Raw genomic sequence first — 18374 nt, 5'->3', positions numbered from 1 at the left:
TAATTTAAACACATGTGGAAGTACATCTCTGTTTTCATCAACTACTCTGTTATGGAGCACTTCTGAGTCAGATTTCCCATTTCATGGGGGGAAAGTGATTTGAATACATGGATTTGAGCCTGTAATTTAACAGTTGAGCTTATGCGTTCAGATACATATCCATTACCTACAAATAACGAATGTTAGGATACAACTCCACTATTTTTCAGTCAGTAGTATTTACCAGTGTTTACATTCCAATATAACAAAAAAAAACCCAAAAAAACACAACCCAACAAACAAAAGATACAGTCTTTCAGAATATTTTTTTTAATCACTGACATTTGCTGCAAATTACTGATTTTTTTTTAAGCAAACATACCAGGCTCCATTTTCTGAAGAAATAGCTAGGAGGAAAGGACACCACTCCCAATGGTAAGGTACATAAGTAAGTAGACAGTGGACAAAGCTTCTTCCAGTCTTTTTTATCACTCATAAGAGTCCTATTGGCTAATTCCAGTTTTTCTTTATGGCACAAATTTTTAGTAATTTTAGGTCTGCTTTAAGGGAATTCTCTCAGTGAATACAACAAAAATGGATTAATCCATTTACTGATTTTATTCTCAAATCTATTAAAACTAAATTCCACCATTTTAGCTTTATAAATATATATACACTCAAATCAGTGATAATCACAATTTATTTACATCAATTAATATTTTTGCTTCAAAGCAGCAAAACAGGGTCGTGTATAACAACTATTTCCTACATGTAAAACGTAGAGGTAAGTCAATAGAGATCTGACTCATTGAAATCCTTGCCCCAGTGAGGCAATATCAAAATATCCTATTGTTTCAGTGGGGTCAGGACTTCTGCCTTTAGTCCTATATTCTAATATAATGTGACTTGATAAACCAATCTGCTTTCTGTACCAAGCAATTTATTTGCTGCTTGCCATCTCCAGACTGCATGAACTAACAGCTGCTGCTAACACAAACTCTGCAGAAGCAAGCTATTTCAACAATTATTTAAAACTCATCTGTAAATGCTGTAGGTACTACAAAATTTATCTGTCTCAGACATAATTATATGCATTTTTTTTCCTTTATAACAAAGATCATTTTATACCTGAGTTTTCAACCACATTCATTCCAAACCTAAAAATAATGCAAAAAATCTACACAATCCCTTTCAGTAGTACTGAGAAGCTATTCTTACTGTTTGTTCACCACTAAATAAGACAGCTTCAGAAGCAGTTGATTTTCCTATCCAAACTCAAAGAAAGCATTTTTAAATCTTCCAGCACTCTCTTCCTGTTGGTAGCATACACTGTATTTTACACAGTGAGTATTTCCATCACACAAAATGACCTCTCTTCCTACAGCTTACCGAGCAACTTCGGCATCAATGAGATGCAATGCGTATCCTGTCACATGAGAAAGCTGCCAGCATCAGGCATGCCTATGATTTCACTGTTTATGGATCTCACATCCGTTGAAACCTCCAAGGCAGGAGAAATAATAATAGGAAAAGCTGCTTCAGACTTATTTGTGAAGAACAAGCAAGATGCTTGCACATGCATTTTTATATCCAAGAAATGTTGTGGCAAAGATCAAGAATAGCTATTCATAACAGGAATTTTTTCACCCTTACCTGTAAATCCAGTTTCTGTGTTTCAGCTCTGTCAGTGCAGAATGAAAGGTTTACTCCCCCTTTTTCCATCCATCAGACAGCAGCCATCCAATAACTGAAGTCATCCTGGCATCCTCTGGAACATGCTCTCTCCCTTATTTCCCACTCCCCACCCCCATCTGCATGCTAGCAAAATGGGAAAACAGCAAGAAGAAAACAACAAAAAAGCACATCTAAAACCAGCTTTAATAAGCTGCTTAGCAGTCAGTGAGGACACTCAGTACTAAAAGGTAATGACAAAATGTAAAGACAAGGAAAAAAAAGTCTATTAATAAGCCTTCAGCTCCACTACTGAATAGGAATTCTCCCTTTCAGCTCCTTTTTGTAAGGAAAAAACAAGCAAACAGCTGTAGGAACACAGTTACTGCCTGTATACATTCCTTGAGACTGACTCAGCTATCCAGATCTTCAGTGAAGAGTGCTGCTGTGTATTTAGGAAAGCTTGTGATTATCAAATTAACAGTGGTGCTTTTATACAAACAAGAATCTGAAATCTCAATGCAAATTAGAATAATTCAGAGATAGATGCCAGGAATTTCCTACAAAATATATTTCCTTTCCATTTGAGGCAGTATTTATAAAATACCTCAAAAAGAATAATTAGTAGATATCTCTCTCTTGAATGTTAGCTGTGTAAAACTCTACCTGTATAACTAGTGCACGTGCATTTACTTTACTGTATTTATAATACAGTAGCCAACATTCAGTGTGCTGCATGAATTTTACACAAAACTTTCTACTTAAATAAGAATTCAAGTGAAGAGAATTACTAGATGAACAATTTTCAATTAATGTGCCCAAAATATACTCCTAGTCCCTTTGCAGCCTCTTAAATCTAGTTTGAAATTTTTTTTTCCAAGATCAGAGAATTTTATTTTCTGCCTCTCAATCAGGTAGGTATCAGCTCAGTTGAAGACAACAGCATCACATCTAGTTTATGACAGTTTAATTACACTTAAAATCAAAATCAAACATGATTGTTCTTAGCAAAGATATCGTTTACTGCCATATCAAAGCATTTGTACTCCAGGATTTCCCTTTTAAAGAAAAGCATAAAGCAGCAGAAGCTGACAAATACCTTTGTGTTTACAAATTTTAATCTTCAGCTATAGTTTTCCAATAAAATTAACTGTGAATTCCTTTAAATACGAGCATCTGTTCTCTTCAATGAATTATTGATCTTTAACGACAGCAAGACTATACCAATTAGCATACTTTCACTACAAAGTAATAGCTGATTTAGCTTCTGAAAAAATTAGCTGTCAGTCTTATCACAACAAACTGCCAGCAGATCCTGTGCATAACATTCAGATTCTGTCTTTACAAGTAAAGTAGGTATCTTTTTAACCAAATTACCTCAGTTTAACATAAAATCTCTTCTTAGATGCCTAGAAAAATGGAAATCTCTTCCTGCAAGCATTAAAAAACTATTAGGTTTCAAATCCAAAAAATCAATACAATTTTCTTTAGTGGGAAAAAAGAGAATACTGAGGGACACCTAAACAGACATTTTGCCCTGATAAGCAATACTGAATAGGGGATACTGAGGAACACCTAAACAGACATTTTGCCCTGATAAGCAATCAGCTGGAAGACTTCATTTTCTTTTTGATCTGCAGAAAGGTGAAGTGTTTGTGCTCAATTCGAAATCCCTTTCAACCAGCCTGAGTGCTTAGAGAAATTAACAGACATACAGAACTGTAGTGCCACAACTAGACTTAATATTTTTTAAATACAGATGCAAGGGGCAGCATTGTTCCATCCCCAAAACACCTTTAGAATAGCTAGTCAGAAAAATGGGCAGTATAAACAAGTCAATCAGAATGCCTTGCAAAGTCTACTATGAAACAGAAGAGTATTACCAATAAAAACCCCAATAGCCCTACAACAGTCACAGGATGAAGCAACTCTCAATACAGACAGACTGCGTTTCTAGAGTAAAACACAAATAGCATTGCTACAAAAACTGATTAGCATTAAGTAGGCTGCTGCTTCCCCCACACTCCACAAGGGCTACACACACAAGCCGCCCTAGCAGTGGGGTCTGTGCAATCTGCAGAACCTAACCTTGCCAGTCTCCTCAGATTTCTGTGTAACATCAGACAGTCCTTGCGAAACTTGCCCCAGTTTGCACATCAAGAATTGAGTAAAGTCGTTTACATAATAAATGCATTTTAAATATATGAAATACACTTCTGCAGAGTGCTGAGGACAATCTCCTGTGCAGGTAGGGGCGTTTGGCTGCCTGGGCAAAAACCCAACCTACAGCCAGCACAGCACAGCAGCAACTGCTGTCCACCCTCTGCCAGGACCCTCCCAAGCTGAGCCTCTGCCCGGAGCTGCAGGGCTGAGCCGGCACCCGCCTCCAGGGACCCCAGACCTGCCCCCAGGGACCCCAGCCCTGCCCCCAGGGACCCCAGCCCTGTCTCCCCGGGACCCCAGCCCCACCGGGCTCCCAGCCCTGCCGGAGCTGCTCTGCGCTGCTGAGCCGCCCTCCGCTTCCATCTCACCTGCTCCTTCCAAGCCACCTGCTGCACTGGCTGCTCCCCAGCAGAGCACCTGGACCTGACTGGCCCTTTCCAGAGCCAGCACCTGCTAAATCTCAGGAATGCTTTCCAGCACCAAAGTGCCATTATTGGACTAATTAATCTCATATACACAGAAATGGAGAAATGGAAACAATCCAGGTTTGTACACAGTTCCTGCTGTGACTCAAGGAATTATTTTTGTACTTGTATTTGTTGGTTATTTCTCCTTTTTTTAAACTTACCTATACTTAATACTCCATACAACACACATTTATCTTTTTTCTCCAGAGCTATTACATTGGAAAGAAAGAAAAGTTCCACCAGAAAGCAAATTCCTGCAACAACTTCCTTCGCTTTTCCTTTCCCTAATTAAGCCTATTGCTACCAAAGTATTTACTTCTGTTTTCTCTGACTCTACAAAGAATGTAGTTTCTTTTGGTAATTCCTGTACTAAATAGCTTGAAAGAATCACCTCCCTCCTAAATAAACCTTCAGGCTGGGGTATTGGATGACACCTTCTTCACCATCTTAGTTTCTCATGAAATGCAAATCTTTCCAAGTAGGAGAGAAGGTAAGCACTGGCTGAGGGCAAGATGGTCTTGTAGATGTACAATTCTCAAAGAACCCTGATTACTGGTAACTAGTATCTCTTAATCTCCACTTCATGCACTGCACAGGCACTCACTGCCCCTGGATCCCAGCAGCTATGCTCAGGTTACATAACTTTATGATAGCTTACCACACAGTCCTTCACTAAAACCAGTTACTGTAGATCTCTCCTGTCAAGCAGCTCTAACAGCCTTCATGAAGGCACGGGTGGAGTGTGACCTTTAGAGAAGGCTCCAGGTGGACTTCTGAGACAGTCACCAGCCTGCTCACCAGACTGCCGACTGCAGGCTCAGACAAGCAGGGGTTACTGGCCAGCTCAGGAGCAGAAGAGCTATCACCTGACCTGTTGTAAGAGGTTTGTTTCTTCCATAGCAAAATTTGTTTCTCCCACAAAAAAATCCTCTTCTGAAAGATTGTTCCTTGGATGTTGAAACAAATTTCTTACATGGCTCTAGAAACCTTATTCACAGTTCTGCTAGCAGGATCCCACTAAGGCATGTCATGTTCCACACGTTAGATCTACTAGATCTTCTGAATGCAGACAAGAATTGTAGCACCTTGATCCTCAGCATTCTACATGTCTGTGGAAAGATACTGGAAGCAGGAGGAACCTGGCTTGTAGGGTAGCAACAAGACTGTGAATTTCACAGCCAGTGCCAATTCCATGTGGCAACTCAGGATATCTGGAGTTGTTACAAAATGTGCCACCATAGTCCCCAAGGAAAATAAACACCAATAGAGGGAAAAAAAAAAAAAAAGTGATGAATGAACTATGTATGACTTACTTGTGTGTACTCAGTTTCCTAGAAAAATCCTGCACAGACAAAAAACTGGAAACCACTGATGTTTGATTATGAAACCCAGGCCAAGGTTTCCCTAATTTGAAGTTGCTGGCATTGCCAGGAAATTATGTATGATCTATGACTGAAAACAAATGGAAAATGGATGTTTCTTTCTCACAAATGGTAGAAAAATGCTACCAATCTAGTCTTAAGAAATGCCTGCAGAATTCCAGTATTCTGACGTTTAAGTAGCTTGAAGCTATCAAACAGGATATGTGTGATACAGTTTCCATGAGTCTTTGAAAAAAAAAAAAAAAAACAACTCCACAGTCAAACAGCAAAGTAAAAATGCAGAATCCATATAACAAACTATATTGGCTTCGATGCCCTACTGACTGCATTCAATGAAGCCTGAAGACAGTTCAGGTCAGAAGAGATGGTGGGAAATTATGGGCAATGCACAATGAAAACACATCACCCCATATTTTGAAAATCAAAACTGCTTCAGGAAAGAACTGGATTAATTAATAAAAGCATTCATACATTTTTACTCTTTAACAGAACCTAGAAGACTCTACTGTGTGTGAAGGAGCTGAACCATGTTTGTTTCAGTTCAGAGTGGAAACAAACCGAGCCCATTTCTCATAAGGCACATCATACTGGTCAGTGGATCTGGCACTTGGATGTATTCCCCCGTTACAGGAGGAGGAATTAGCTATCAAGGAGCTTTAAAAACTACACTGAGATGCTCGGCTTGCAGATGGAAATGCAGATTGAGCTCTGGGTGGGAGGCCAGAGAGAGACAAGAGGCTGTGAAATGCCAACTTCGGGATGACAAAAGGCACAAAGGTTGATGATGGACACTGACAGACACAGCAGGAACTTATTAATAAGAAAGGAGATGAAGTTGGGTGACACCAGGAAGGTGCATGGACACAGGGAGGGTGGCAGGAGCTGAAGACTCCTGGAGGAGAAGCGAGACTTTTCCACACTGGGACTGTGAAGGCACAAAGCCTTTGCTGGGGGTCCCTGCTCAGAGGCACCAGCTCCAGCTATTTCTGTGTTATGGGCCAGGAATAAACATCTTTATGGACATGTGAAGCTCTGCTGCGGGCAACCCGGGGTGGAACCGGTGAGGAAACTCGGTCTGGCTGTGTGAGGGGCTGTGCTGGGCGTCCAGCGGGGCCTGCCGGGTCACTGGGGCCATCTGCCATGAAGGGGCTCTGGTCCCAGCTGTGCAAGTCTGGCCTTGGGAGTGCAACTTCCAGAGCCTCGGGAATGGGCACCATGGGAAGGCTCATCAATGGGGCGAGGGGGGAAGGGCTACACTGCCTATTGTGCTGCCCGAGGCCAAAAACACCTGCCATGCTTTTAACACAAACGGTACTGCAGCACCCGTTAGAAGTTTTTCTTTACTCCTTGATAAACAAAACCAAGGAAAACTAAACCAAATGTTTCGTTCTTCTTAAAATATATGTAGATATCTTGTGTGAAATCAAGTAAAATTAAAAACCAAACCAAACACACAAAACCCTAAAAAAACCTACACCACAGAAACCTCCGTGAAAATAGTGCCAGGTGAGAACAAATCTCAGGCAAAACTGATATTCAAGTCAGACTAATTTTAACCTCTTAGAAATGCAAGTTACATAAATTTCAAGTTTCTCAGACTCCCACCCACTTACCAGCATTCAATCTATATTCCTTCAACCAGCTCAAAAGTATAGTCATCTGCCTTCAGTCAAAGCAAAAGTCGTATAACAAATGACACAAAAAGAGACAAAAGGTAAGCAGGAACTTTTGCACAAGAGTACACATGGATTTCCATTAATTCATCTGTGACTATCTTATAAAGCAGTTTTCTATTATTTCTATTTATATTATTATTTCCAATTTTGCTTATTTGTATACTAAGTCAGGTAAGCGCTTCCCAAAACCCAGAACTGACTTCTCATAACTAAATAACCATACAAAAGTCTAAAACATCAGACTTCAAAAACAAGTTTCTCTTGAACCATAACCTATGCTTCATGACTGAAAGGCAAAATTAACCCAGTTTTTATTAGAGGTAAATAAAAATTCTTGGCTTTTAGCCTTATCTGCTCCAGTGATGGTGGCACAGCACAGTAAGGGAAAAGAGCAGGTACTAACTTTTGAATGAACACAGACTGACAGCTAGGTCAGGGAGGAGCACCACTTTTCACTCCTATGACACAGGCACTTCATGAGATTTTACTTAGTCAACACAGTTGAGCACCTGAAAGATTAATAAGGGTTCTTTTTGCTGCTTACTTTGCAGGCAAGAGTTTCTTCTTTTATTTCTATTCCCCCTGCACTGATTGATGAAGCCTTTAAGGTTAATAAAATGTACAGAAACATAAATGTATGAAGCCAAATATTATGAGCTTAAGCAGCTATACCACAATTAGTTACAAACATCTAATTCAAACAAGAGAGGTGGGAAAACATTAAAAACAGGGGTAATATCTAAATGAAGTTCCTCCAAACATTTGATGCTTGCCCCAATGTGGGTCTCAGATTCAGTCAAAGAGAGAAACTGAGAGTTTCTATCCAGGCAGAAGCCTGGGAAAGAGTTGGAAAATAATGTAAATAATTCTTTATCTCTCTTATTTTTCACATTGTTTATATTTAAGTTCTATCACTGTGTGTCAAACACTCTGCACCAATGCTGTGGGTTGTTTTCACTTCAGGACCAATGGAGTTGGTCCTCATGAAGCTCTGTATAAAAGAGTGGTGTATTTTGAATAAACCAGAGTTTTACTCTCACAGCCTTCTGGTCAGTCTTCTCATTCCTGTCCTGCCTCGACAGCGACATCCCAACTATGGGCATCTCTCATTTTTTTCAAGAGTAAAATCAAAAATCAACTAGATTTAGATAAATTGTGCCCTGATGTTCTGGTTTGAAAGCAAAACCAGTGAGAGACTCCAAGTCAGAAATACAATTTACTGGGAAAAGGGGAAAAGGACAAAAATACATGCAATAATACAAAGGGAAAGGCTACTGACAAAGTCAGAATACAACCTGGCCAGCGTGCTGGTAGCAGTCCGAATTGGAGTAGCTGCAGTCCTCTTGGGATGGCAGATGTAGTTGCTGTGTCTTCTCGGAGAACCTGTGAAACGGCTCCCCTCTGTCTAGAAATCTCCACTTTTATCCAGGTGGGAATGCCTAGCTCCTCCCCTTGGGCAGAGCATCTCACAATGGGTTATTAGGAGTCACAAGGTGTGTCCTTATTCACCTCCTCCTCCTGGACAGTGTTCTCTCTGAGTCATGTGGCCAGGCATTGATGGGGCCATTAACAGCAGATAAGGAAAACTGCCCCAAGGCAACTCCTACTCAGATGGGAATTGGAAAACTTTTTTTTTGTTTGTTTGTTTTTGTTTGTTTTGTTTTTTTAAATCTTGGACACCTGAGTATTATCATCATGGTTTCAACCACATGCACAGTGAGTGTCCTAATCCCCCTAATTTGTTTTTTCCTGGCAAGTTTCAGCTCTGTCTCCCCTGCCCAGCTTCATTCATGAGTCTACAGCTACCCTATCTTCAGCCTCACCTATTGGTCATATTCATATTCATTCATACTGGTCACTAAAAGTAGCCCTTAGCCTTTTACTTTTATTGGGGATTGTGAGGCTGTCCACAGCCAGTTCACACAGATAACCAGAGAGGTCACAGGCTATACTGATACTTAAAATCACTCTTCTCCTGTGTTAGATATTGGATATTATGCCATATGCAACATGTATCCATGTGCCAACCAGTGATCAAAGGAGGTATCAAATGGTGAATCAGGTCCTCAAGTACATTATACAGACAAATCAGGGTTTTCTCATAACCATTTCTGGTGTAAAAAATTAACAGTTTTGCATTTCTACCAACAAAAGTATATTTTAAAATACACTTGTGCAAAATTTAATTCCAGAAGTCACTGAAGGAGCTCCACCTTTACCCATGCAGACTTTTAGGAAAGGCCATGTCCTGTTGTTATTGATAGTACTCACTGCTGTTCCCCAGTGCCACTGATGCACAGCTCACCAAAGCAGACAAGGAAAGAGCACCCAAGGAAATCATGTCCAGTTCATAAGAACATGTGACTAACCAGTCCTACCAGCCTTTCAATACAACCACTCCTTTGGAGCCATTCTAATGCAGGGTTTTGTCCTAGTGTGTTTTTAATAACATAATGAAAAATCACCATTGTACAGGAAACAAACATAAGAAGTTATGCAACACATAAAGATTAAAGATCTTTAATCACAAAAGATGATGAGTAGGGCATTAAGTTAAGCTATTGAATGAATAGTAAGCAAATTTAAAGCCTGTAAGTGGCAGAGCTGGTAAGAAAAGGAGGGGAAAATATGAAAGATCAGCTGCTTTCTCAAAAATTCAGTGTGCCTAATTTGTCTTGTAAAATTAAAGGTCATTATTTACATTTTTGCTCTATCATACTAAAGTGGAATTCAAAATGTACATAATTTTGCAGATACATTAAAATGTCCTCACTCCTCATGTAACAGGAACTTCATCTGCACCAAAGAAAGCAGTGTTCTGCAAAAATTGACCTGTGTCTTCACATACAGACCTGCAAAAGCATTCTAGAAGAGAGCACTCACTTGGCAGGGAACAAGAGTCTAGTCCCTGTTTCCAAATCAATCTTGTGAACAAGAAAGCCCAACGATCTCTACAAGTGAGTGGGCCAGTATTAGTGTGTTATGCCCCATTTCATCCAATATCAGCCAAGAGAAATGGCAGGCCCTTGCTTAGCACTATCCTCCCAGCTTATTTTATAGCTCGTTCATTGTGGTGTATCTCTGAAAGATTCAGGTGTCAATTTCAACACTTTCAGGCCAAGAAAAAACAGTATCAAAGTCTCTCATTTTCTTAGGAACTGCTCTCAACTACAATTAACAAGTACATGGCTATCACTGGTAGAAGAGAAAATCCAATTACATTAAGAGTTCACCCATAGAAAAGAGATCAGTGCTTTGGATTTCCACTGCACAGAGCTGACTTTACTCTAAAGCTCGTAAATTCAGATATCCTACAGTGCTAGTATGCCCATTTCAGCAAGGTGAAAGCCCCAGTGAAATGCAGGATGACTGAATTTCTCTTTACATGTTTTGCAGACACAAGTTCTACTGGCTACGTTAAAAACACAGTAAGCATTACTTTAAAAGTTGTAGCTGCAGAGAGACATCAAATGGATTTCCTGGCTTGCAAATGCCTTTTTAATCACCTTCAGTGCAGCAGCACACCTTCAAGAAAATGCTTAGCAGAATCACAAACTTTGAAGGTGCCATACCAACAGAATGTCAGGGTTGGCAGTGAAAAGCAGGATAGTCAAAAGCAACAACCAGGAACTAATTTAAACAGCTTTCTCAAGACATGTCAAACAAGGAAAGACAAAAAACATTGTCACTGGGCAGAGAGCTCTTTTCAGACAGATCAGCTTCTGAAGAGTGGTTCTGGAAGAATCCCAAAGTTGTCATCAATACCAAAAAGCCTCACTTCTTACACAAACTGTAAAGCCTTAGGCTAGGAATGATTTTCAAAGCAGTGACAAAGTCTGCTTTATTTTGCATCACTGTGAATAGATAATTTTTGGTGAAGTTAATGAGCTATAGATGCTGTAGAACAGGCTTCCTTCAGTGTTCAGACACAAAATCAGAAAGTCATATGCAATGAGAAGTCATTCAAGCTATCCTTTATTTAGAACAAGTGTTTATATTCAGTGTATCTGTAAGGGAGAGGTGCAGACAAAGGTCTCCACAGTCTTCCTACTGTATCCCTTACAGATCTTTTACAAACTCAATCAAAAAATTGTCTGAAAAATCTGTCCAGTCAGGTAGCTGTGTCCCACGATGAGAGATGCAGTGCTTAAATGAAACTGGAGAGATTCTGGGGCAGAAGAAATCTCCTGTGATGATCAGATGGAAGGTGGTACAGGCAGTTGGTACGATGAAACAAAGATGGCATCAAAGACAGTGCCCTTACACAGCTACACCAAACAGGGAAAACACTGAAGCTTGGCCATCAGACAATCCCTTCAGTGTCTCTGCTACATATTGAATACATAGAAATAGAGTGTACAGCACAAGTCAAAACTTGTCTTACCTATTAGCACGACCACTGGCACTTCACCGAAGGAAACCTGGAACAGTTCTACAAAAGGCCTCACTTGTAAATAGATTAAGTATAAAAGAACAAAGGGTATCATCCACTCAATATTAGGGATTAAAATATAATAGGGAAAGTTCAATATAAACTGGAAAATACAGGAAAGCCATTTCAAATATTTTCATATATCACATTAATTACTCTTTTTGCTATTTTGATGTACTAATGTAGAGTTCTCACCACACACTTTCAAAAGCAACACAAAAAAATATCTATTTTGGAACAATATAAACTTCTAGATGAACACTGATCACACTACAGAGATTGAAAAGATGAGTTCCCTAATAATTTTTTGCTAAAGCAAAACTAAATATGAATTTAAATTTGTTTTTAAAATGGATTTTAAATCAATTTTTTTAGTCCAACTTTAAAAAAAAAATCTAATAGTGAGATTCAGGCAGTTCAAGATATTCTAATAAACACTATATTTCATTCTAGGATACAATATGATAAGAGAACAGAAAACCAGGCAATTTTAGCTATATTCATGGGGCTTTCCTCCTCTCTGACTGACATTTATGGACTTGATCTTTAACATCTCTTAAGGAAAACAAGAGTTTTGATAATAATTGAATTTATTCTTTTTACAGATATGTCACTATAAAAACTACAATTTTTCCACATCTCAATATGAATTTTAGTCACAGCCAGGATCAGCAGTAGTATGAGTACAGTGTTTCATCAGTAATATATCAGATGCTGACAAGAAAGCCTGATAGTGATCAGTTCAGGAGCTATTCTAATTATTTAGATTATCTTCATTAAGCACAAAACATGGTAGTAATTTTACTTTAATATCAGCATTTTTATCAGACTGTTCCTTAAAAAAAAAAAAAAAAAAAGACTGAAGTATTACTTTTATTCATTAGTTATTCTTAAATGCAACCTACACTGCATTCTGGAAACAAAAGTGGGAATTTTCTTTAAAATCACTCTTCATAAGGGAGGCACCACATTCAAAGAACCCAGCAGGAGCATCAGCTCGGTGCAATCGCACACTGACACCTAGTGCATGCCTGCAGCGCAGGAATCCGCGCTCATCTCTCCCCATGCACCACCGTGTTGCCAGCACACTCATAGCGACAAGGTGTTTCAAATACAATGCTTCCCTCCTTCCAATTAGGGCGAAATCAGGATGTGCGGTATTCCTTGTACGCGAGCATGAGAAGACACCAAATATCTGACCAGCTCAAAAATGTGTATGTCCCTGTAAATGACTACCTACTTTGTTTTCTTTTTCATGCATAACAGCAGCCTAGTGACTAGTGCTCAGTAGGGCAGTGAGAACAGGCAGACAGATACGTTTCCTGAGACGAGATGGATTTTGCAAACTCCCAAATCCACTCAGGGAGTCAGCTGGCTCCACACACAGCACAATTGTTTTCTTTCCATTATGCAGCAGATGGTGCTGGAGATGATCTGAAAAGCCCTTAAACGTGAACGGCACATGCAGAGAAACAGTGGGGACTGCAACCAGAGGATTTATAGCTGAGAACAATCTGGGGTCAGTGATTATGTCATCACACTGTCACTCCTAATGTGTCTCAACAGAGATGCAGAAGCTATAGCTGTTCGACCCATTCATCGAGCTTCGTGCAGAATCACCAGCCTCACATCCTCACCAGAAACAACAGAGCTCCTGACACTTACTCAACTCCTCTTATTCTTTAATTGCATTTAAGGGATCCCTTTTCCCAAATGTTTTGCATTTCTTCAGCCCAAAACCCAATGTACCAATTATCTGTTCTCTTGAATTCTTAGGGAGCACTGTACAAATTATTCAAACTGCACTGCCTAGTATTACAAGCAAAGCCAGCAAACAAATCCAAAATAAACCTTCAAACTCTTACAAGTGAGTTGAAGTTGTGTTGGAAGGCAGGGGAGGAGGGCCAATGCAATACACTGACAGATGCTATTCATCACCATAAATCTTTTCAGACCCATGTTCCAAATTCCAGTTTTCACAGTTTGAGTTTCTTGAATTTCCATACAGAATGTTCCAGAATCACATACAGCATTATGAATTATATACCTCACAGCCTGTAAGCATTTTTCCAATATTAGCTCTGAATTGACTTTGGTGGAAGCTAGTTGGAAGGAAGAGCTAAAATCAGTCATTCCAGAACTTCTAGCTTCACTTGAAAAAAAAAAAAATCATGTGTATCCAGGGTATTCATGCTTAGCTCTGGGTGCTAGGCTCAATTTCTCTCATGTATATGCAAGTTATTTTGTTATAGCTATAACCTATACAGATGATAGCAGAAGTGAAAAGTCTCCAACAGATGGATATTTGGATGAAGTTATTACTAAATACTAGGTTTCTCTTTCCTGTATTATCCTTCTCCAGCAGAACTGCTTGTCTTTCAATGAGTAGCTCCAGTTGTAGAGGTCACAGTGCTGTTTTTTCCTTTTCGTGATTCCATACTAATCCACATTTGTGTGTGCTGACAGTGGCAGGGGGAAACAGTCTCCCAGCCCAAACCATGAAGATCAGCAGGCCACTGGCAGCTGCCTTTACTTTCCAAATTTTTTTTTTAATACATCTCTAAATTACCACGTTATGGGGATAAATTTTTTAGATGCACTATTCAAAGACATTTACATTTCATTAAATTATCTAGTTTACCAGTGCTGTTTGTTTCAGTAACTTTATAATTCCCCTTTTCTTTTTTACCAGTTACAAAACAGAACAACCCAAAGTAAACTGTAGGGTTATGGCAGGAACTTGACACATCTGAATAACTGGCCTCTTATTTTGGAATGAGTGCTCAGAAGGAAAAAACAACACAGAAAACCTAGCTAACTTTGAAAAAATTACCCAAGCAGAGTTACTCTATCAAGGCTTACCCTATAGCTATTTGGTTCAGGACAAACCCCAAACATCCCATATCACTTTTGCTCATCTGAGATGATGAGGGACACACACTGAAAAACACACAAAATTATTGCCACTGTTAATAAATTTTAGTTTGTGAATTGAGTGCAGTATTTTGAGACCCTTCACTTAAAAAAATACAGTGTAAGTCTGTTAAAGAAGTTAATATTTTATGAATGCATTTTGTAAACAAGTTCAAGCCAAAGTGAACATTAGCAGAAGCATGGCAAATCCTGAGCAACTCAACTCTCATTAGCTTTTATAAGCATATACAATGTTCACATACAAATTTCTAGGTATATAGGGCGCTCTCCTGCTTGTTCAGACTGTATCTGGAAGACAACACATTTTTCTATCACGACAACACATTTTTCTTATCACGACAGTAAGGCTTGACATTTTTTTCATAATTTCTCATGCCATGTTAAAATTAGAACAGGTAACTGTATCCTTGTCAAGTAAGAATTCACATTTATGTGTAAACATACGGGCAAAAGACTGATGATTGAGGGGAGGAACCTGAGGGGGAACAGCAGAGTGCCTGATCAGCTTTCAGTGATCAAAATTTCTTCTGTAATAAAGAATATTTATACCCCCTCAAAGCAGTATCCTGCTTTGCAGTTCAAAAATCCTTGTTGCCATGGGAACTGCAAAAGAAGCCAGTTGTGACATAGCAAGGCTGTAAGAGAAACAAGTCTACTGTGAAATGACCAACAGCGCAGGGTTTTGTATAAAAAATGCTTGAGTATTTTAAACCTGAAAACAAAATACTGCCTCAAATCTTACTTCCAAATCCTTCTTCCACAAATATCTTGCAAATTTTCACTAAAACAAAGACACTGTTTATACAAAATGAGGTAAATTTGTATTTCATATCTACTACATCCAGTGCAAAAATATCTACTTCCATATGTGTCTTTTCCAGATATATTTGGTACAAAGTGTACATTAGTGATTTACATTACTGTACTTTATGTAGAGAGACTGAGCAAACAGATCTCAAAAAAAACAGAAGAAACAAAAGACAAAAGCACACACACAAAAAATAATGCATGAAAAACTATGTAAAGGAAGACTCCTAATGCAATTATATAAAACAATATTTCAAGCGTATACATCCAATTTGCCCTTTGTTCTCACCAGGTAACAAAAATCAGTGCTTGATTACTAAAATAGAACATCATGCCTTTTGAGAAGGCTGTTGTCACTTCAAAGCAAAGTGAAAAAGCAGTGTCAAACCCAGAGTCATGCAGTTCCCACTTGAACACAAACAGTTTGCAGAAGTGTGAATAAAAAAAACCCCAAGAGGCTGATCAAAGGATCCATGTAATAACATGGAATTCATACTTTCAAACATAATCCTTTCAGTACCCCATTATAATCTTATCAAGACACTAGACTTATTTTCCTGTCAAATATGTGCATGCTACAAAATGTACTGAGAACAGCACATGGTAAGTACTACAATGAAATGATGTGACCTTTAGGTCACACATGCTGATTTGTGAAACAACAATGAAGATGGGGAGAACCCTGAAAAGAGTTTTGCAAAACAGTTGCCCGCAAAAGCTGCTTTTATATGTCAAAGCAATCTCATATATGTTTAGAATACCTCTTAACATTATAACTACTTAAGTATCAGATTATGACTAATTAAAAAAAAATCCTAGGCAGCTAGGTACAAATCTTAGCTGCAGACTGGCTCATGGCTCCAGCTTGCTTTGCAGAACCATTAATCAGGAAATACATTCTTTTTTATCTGTTCTAACAACATTTGCTTATCAGACAGCACATTATACAGAATGTATTATCACTGAAACCAATTAGTTTGGATTCCCTTCATTTCACCCCCCTCCCTGAAGGGCAGATAAAAGCAGCTATCTCTATTTTGTCCATAGCCATCTCCTTTTTGACCTAGCCTGCACACTCTGGCACAGAACTGTACAGGTCTTGCAAAATTCTTGGACTAACCATCAAGTACTGAGGCTATTGAGAAAAATGGAAGGTATTCCCAACAAAGAGGGTAGTTGCCAGGGAAACGAGAAATGCAACAGGCTTTTCTTTTTTACCTGTCAATGCCATAGAGTAAACAGGATGAAGGAGAGGGAGAGCAGTGATACCTGAGTCTTTATTAAGGTCTGCAAAAGTATTTAAATTGGACTGAAGAAGTCAAGCATCTACAAGAAAATGAACCAGTTCAATGAGAAAACCTTTACAAGATATAATTTTACTTTCAGAATAGTGTGGCATTATTCATCTGACAAGTTTTTAAAATTAGCAAAAATGTAAGTTTCCTTAAATGGGTTGTTGGGTAAGAGAGTAACTAATAGAGTACAATGATGCATACTAGAAATAGCAAAAAACAAAGGAAAATATTAAATCTTCTAGATCATTTTAGATGCACATATCAGTCCTTCACTTAACACTGCATCTATTTGATGAATCCTTTTTCCAGTAACAAATATTCTATTTTCCTCACATTAGGAAGAAGTGTTCACTGCCAGAGATGCCTGAGAGACTGAACAGATTGATGTCCAGAGGCACTCTGGAGTCTATGTGTGAGGGGACAGGGGCAGGTCAGGCCTTGCCCTGGGCAGGCAGTGCCCTGCCCCACACGCCCCACCCTAGAGCCTTTATCCCAGCCCTGCTGTGGCTCCAGTTCTGGCACAGGGAGACCAATGCTCCACACCCCACCTCTGGAGCCCCAACCCAGCTCCCAAGTGGCCAAATGACCACAAGTCCCACCTGGGGGAAGGGCCCAGGGAGGCCAAGGGGTATTTAAGGCAAAACACAAAGCAATCAGATGTCTTGACCCTACTTCTTCTTGGAATTTTATCTCAATACTTCTGGAATCCAGGAGTTGGTGCTGTTATACATCTTCTTCTGTCTTTCTTCTTCTAATTCCCTCTTCTTAGAATTTTCAAGAACTTAAAACTGAATTGGCTTAGAGTTTGCTAACTTGAATGGCCAAGTTAATCTTCAAGAAGTGTTTTATGTCGATTGAATACTGCATTAAACCCTTTTCAGAGTTTCTTTGATTTTCTCAAGTTGCCAATAAAGTTCTTTTTGTTCTTTTGATCTCTTGAGAATGCCTTGTTAGTATTTCTCCTGTGGGTCTAACTTAGAGTACATGGACAACTGTAAGCCCTTTCCAATGGCTCATCGAGTGAGCTGCTTAGGGCCCTTACAGCATTCAAACCTTCTTATTCTCTGGCACAACATTTCTCTAAATGAGTGTACTGGGTTTGGCTTGGAGAGAATTTCTTCATAGCAGCTGGTATGGTGCTGTGTTTTAGATTTGTGCTGGACACAGTGTTGGTGAGTCCAGGATGTTTTTGTCATGGTTGAGCAGTGCTCACACACAGTCAAAGCCTTTTCTGCACCTCACACGGCCCTACCAGTGAACCAGTGAGGAGAATGGGGCTGCACAAGGAGCTGGGAGGGGACACAGCCAAGGACAGCTGCCCCAGCTGACCACAGGCATATCCCACACCATGTGGTGCCATGCTCAGCATGCAAACTGGGGGAAGAAGGGGAAGGGGAGATGTTTGGGGTGACAGTGTTTGTCTCCCCAGGTCACCACTACGTGTGGTGCAGCCCTGGCTGTCCTGGAGGTGGCTAAGCAGCAGCCTGCCCATGGGAACTGGTGCATGGATGCCTTGTTTGGCTTTGCTTGTGTGCACAGCTTTTCCTTTGCCTATGGAACAGCCTTTA

The 18374-nt window shown here is 39.6% G+C and overlaps 1 protein-coding gene across 2 annotated transcripts in view; it reads right to left on the bottom strand.

The window, feature by feature from the left end:
• The window catches only part of CSRNP3 (cysteine and serine rich nuclear protein 3), a 101504-nt gene that overhangs the window by 81086 nt on the left and 2044 nt on the right, over positions 1-18374 (bottom strand). The window contains exon 1 of one of the 2 annotated variants that reach the window (XM_021528588.3): positions 1633-1863. The exons of the other annotated variant lie outside the window; for it this stretch is intronic. Coding sequence (XP_021384263.1) covers positions 1633-1701 — 69 coding nt within the window. The 5' untranslated portion in view covers positions 1702-1863. Of the gene's footprint in view, positions 1-1632; positions 1864-18374 lie in introns of those variants that run through there. 2 annotated transcript variants of the gene reach the window in all.

This window comes from Lonchura striata, chromosome 8 (assembly GCF_046129695.1).
Source record: "Lonchura striata isolate bLonStr1 chromosome 8, bLonStr1.mat, whole genome shotgun sequence".
Taxonomy (NCBI): domain Eukaryota; kingdom Metazoa; phylum Chordata; class Aves; order Passeriformes; family Estrildidae; genus Lonchura; species Lonchura striata.
Note: the sequence above shows the minus strand (reverse complement) of the source record. Positions and strands in the feature narration are given on the sequence as shown.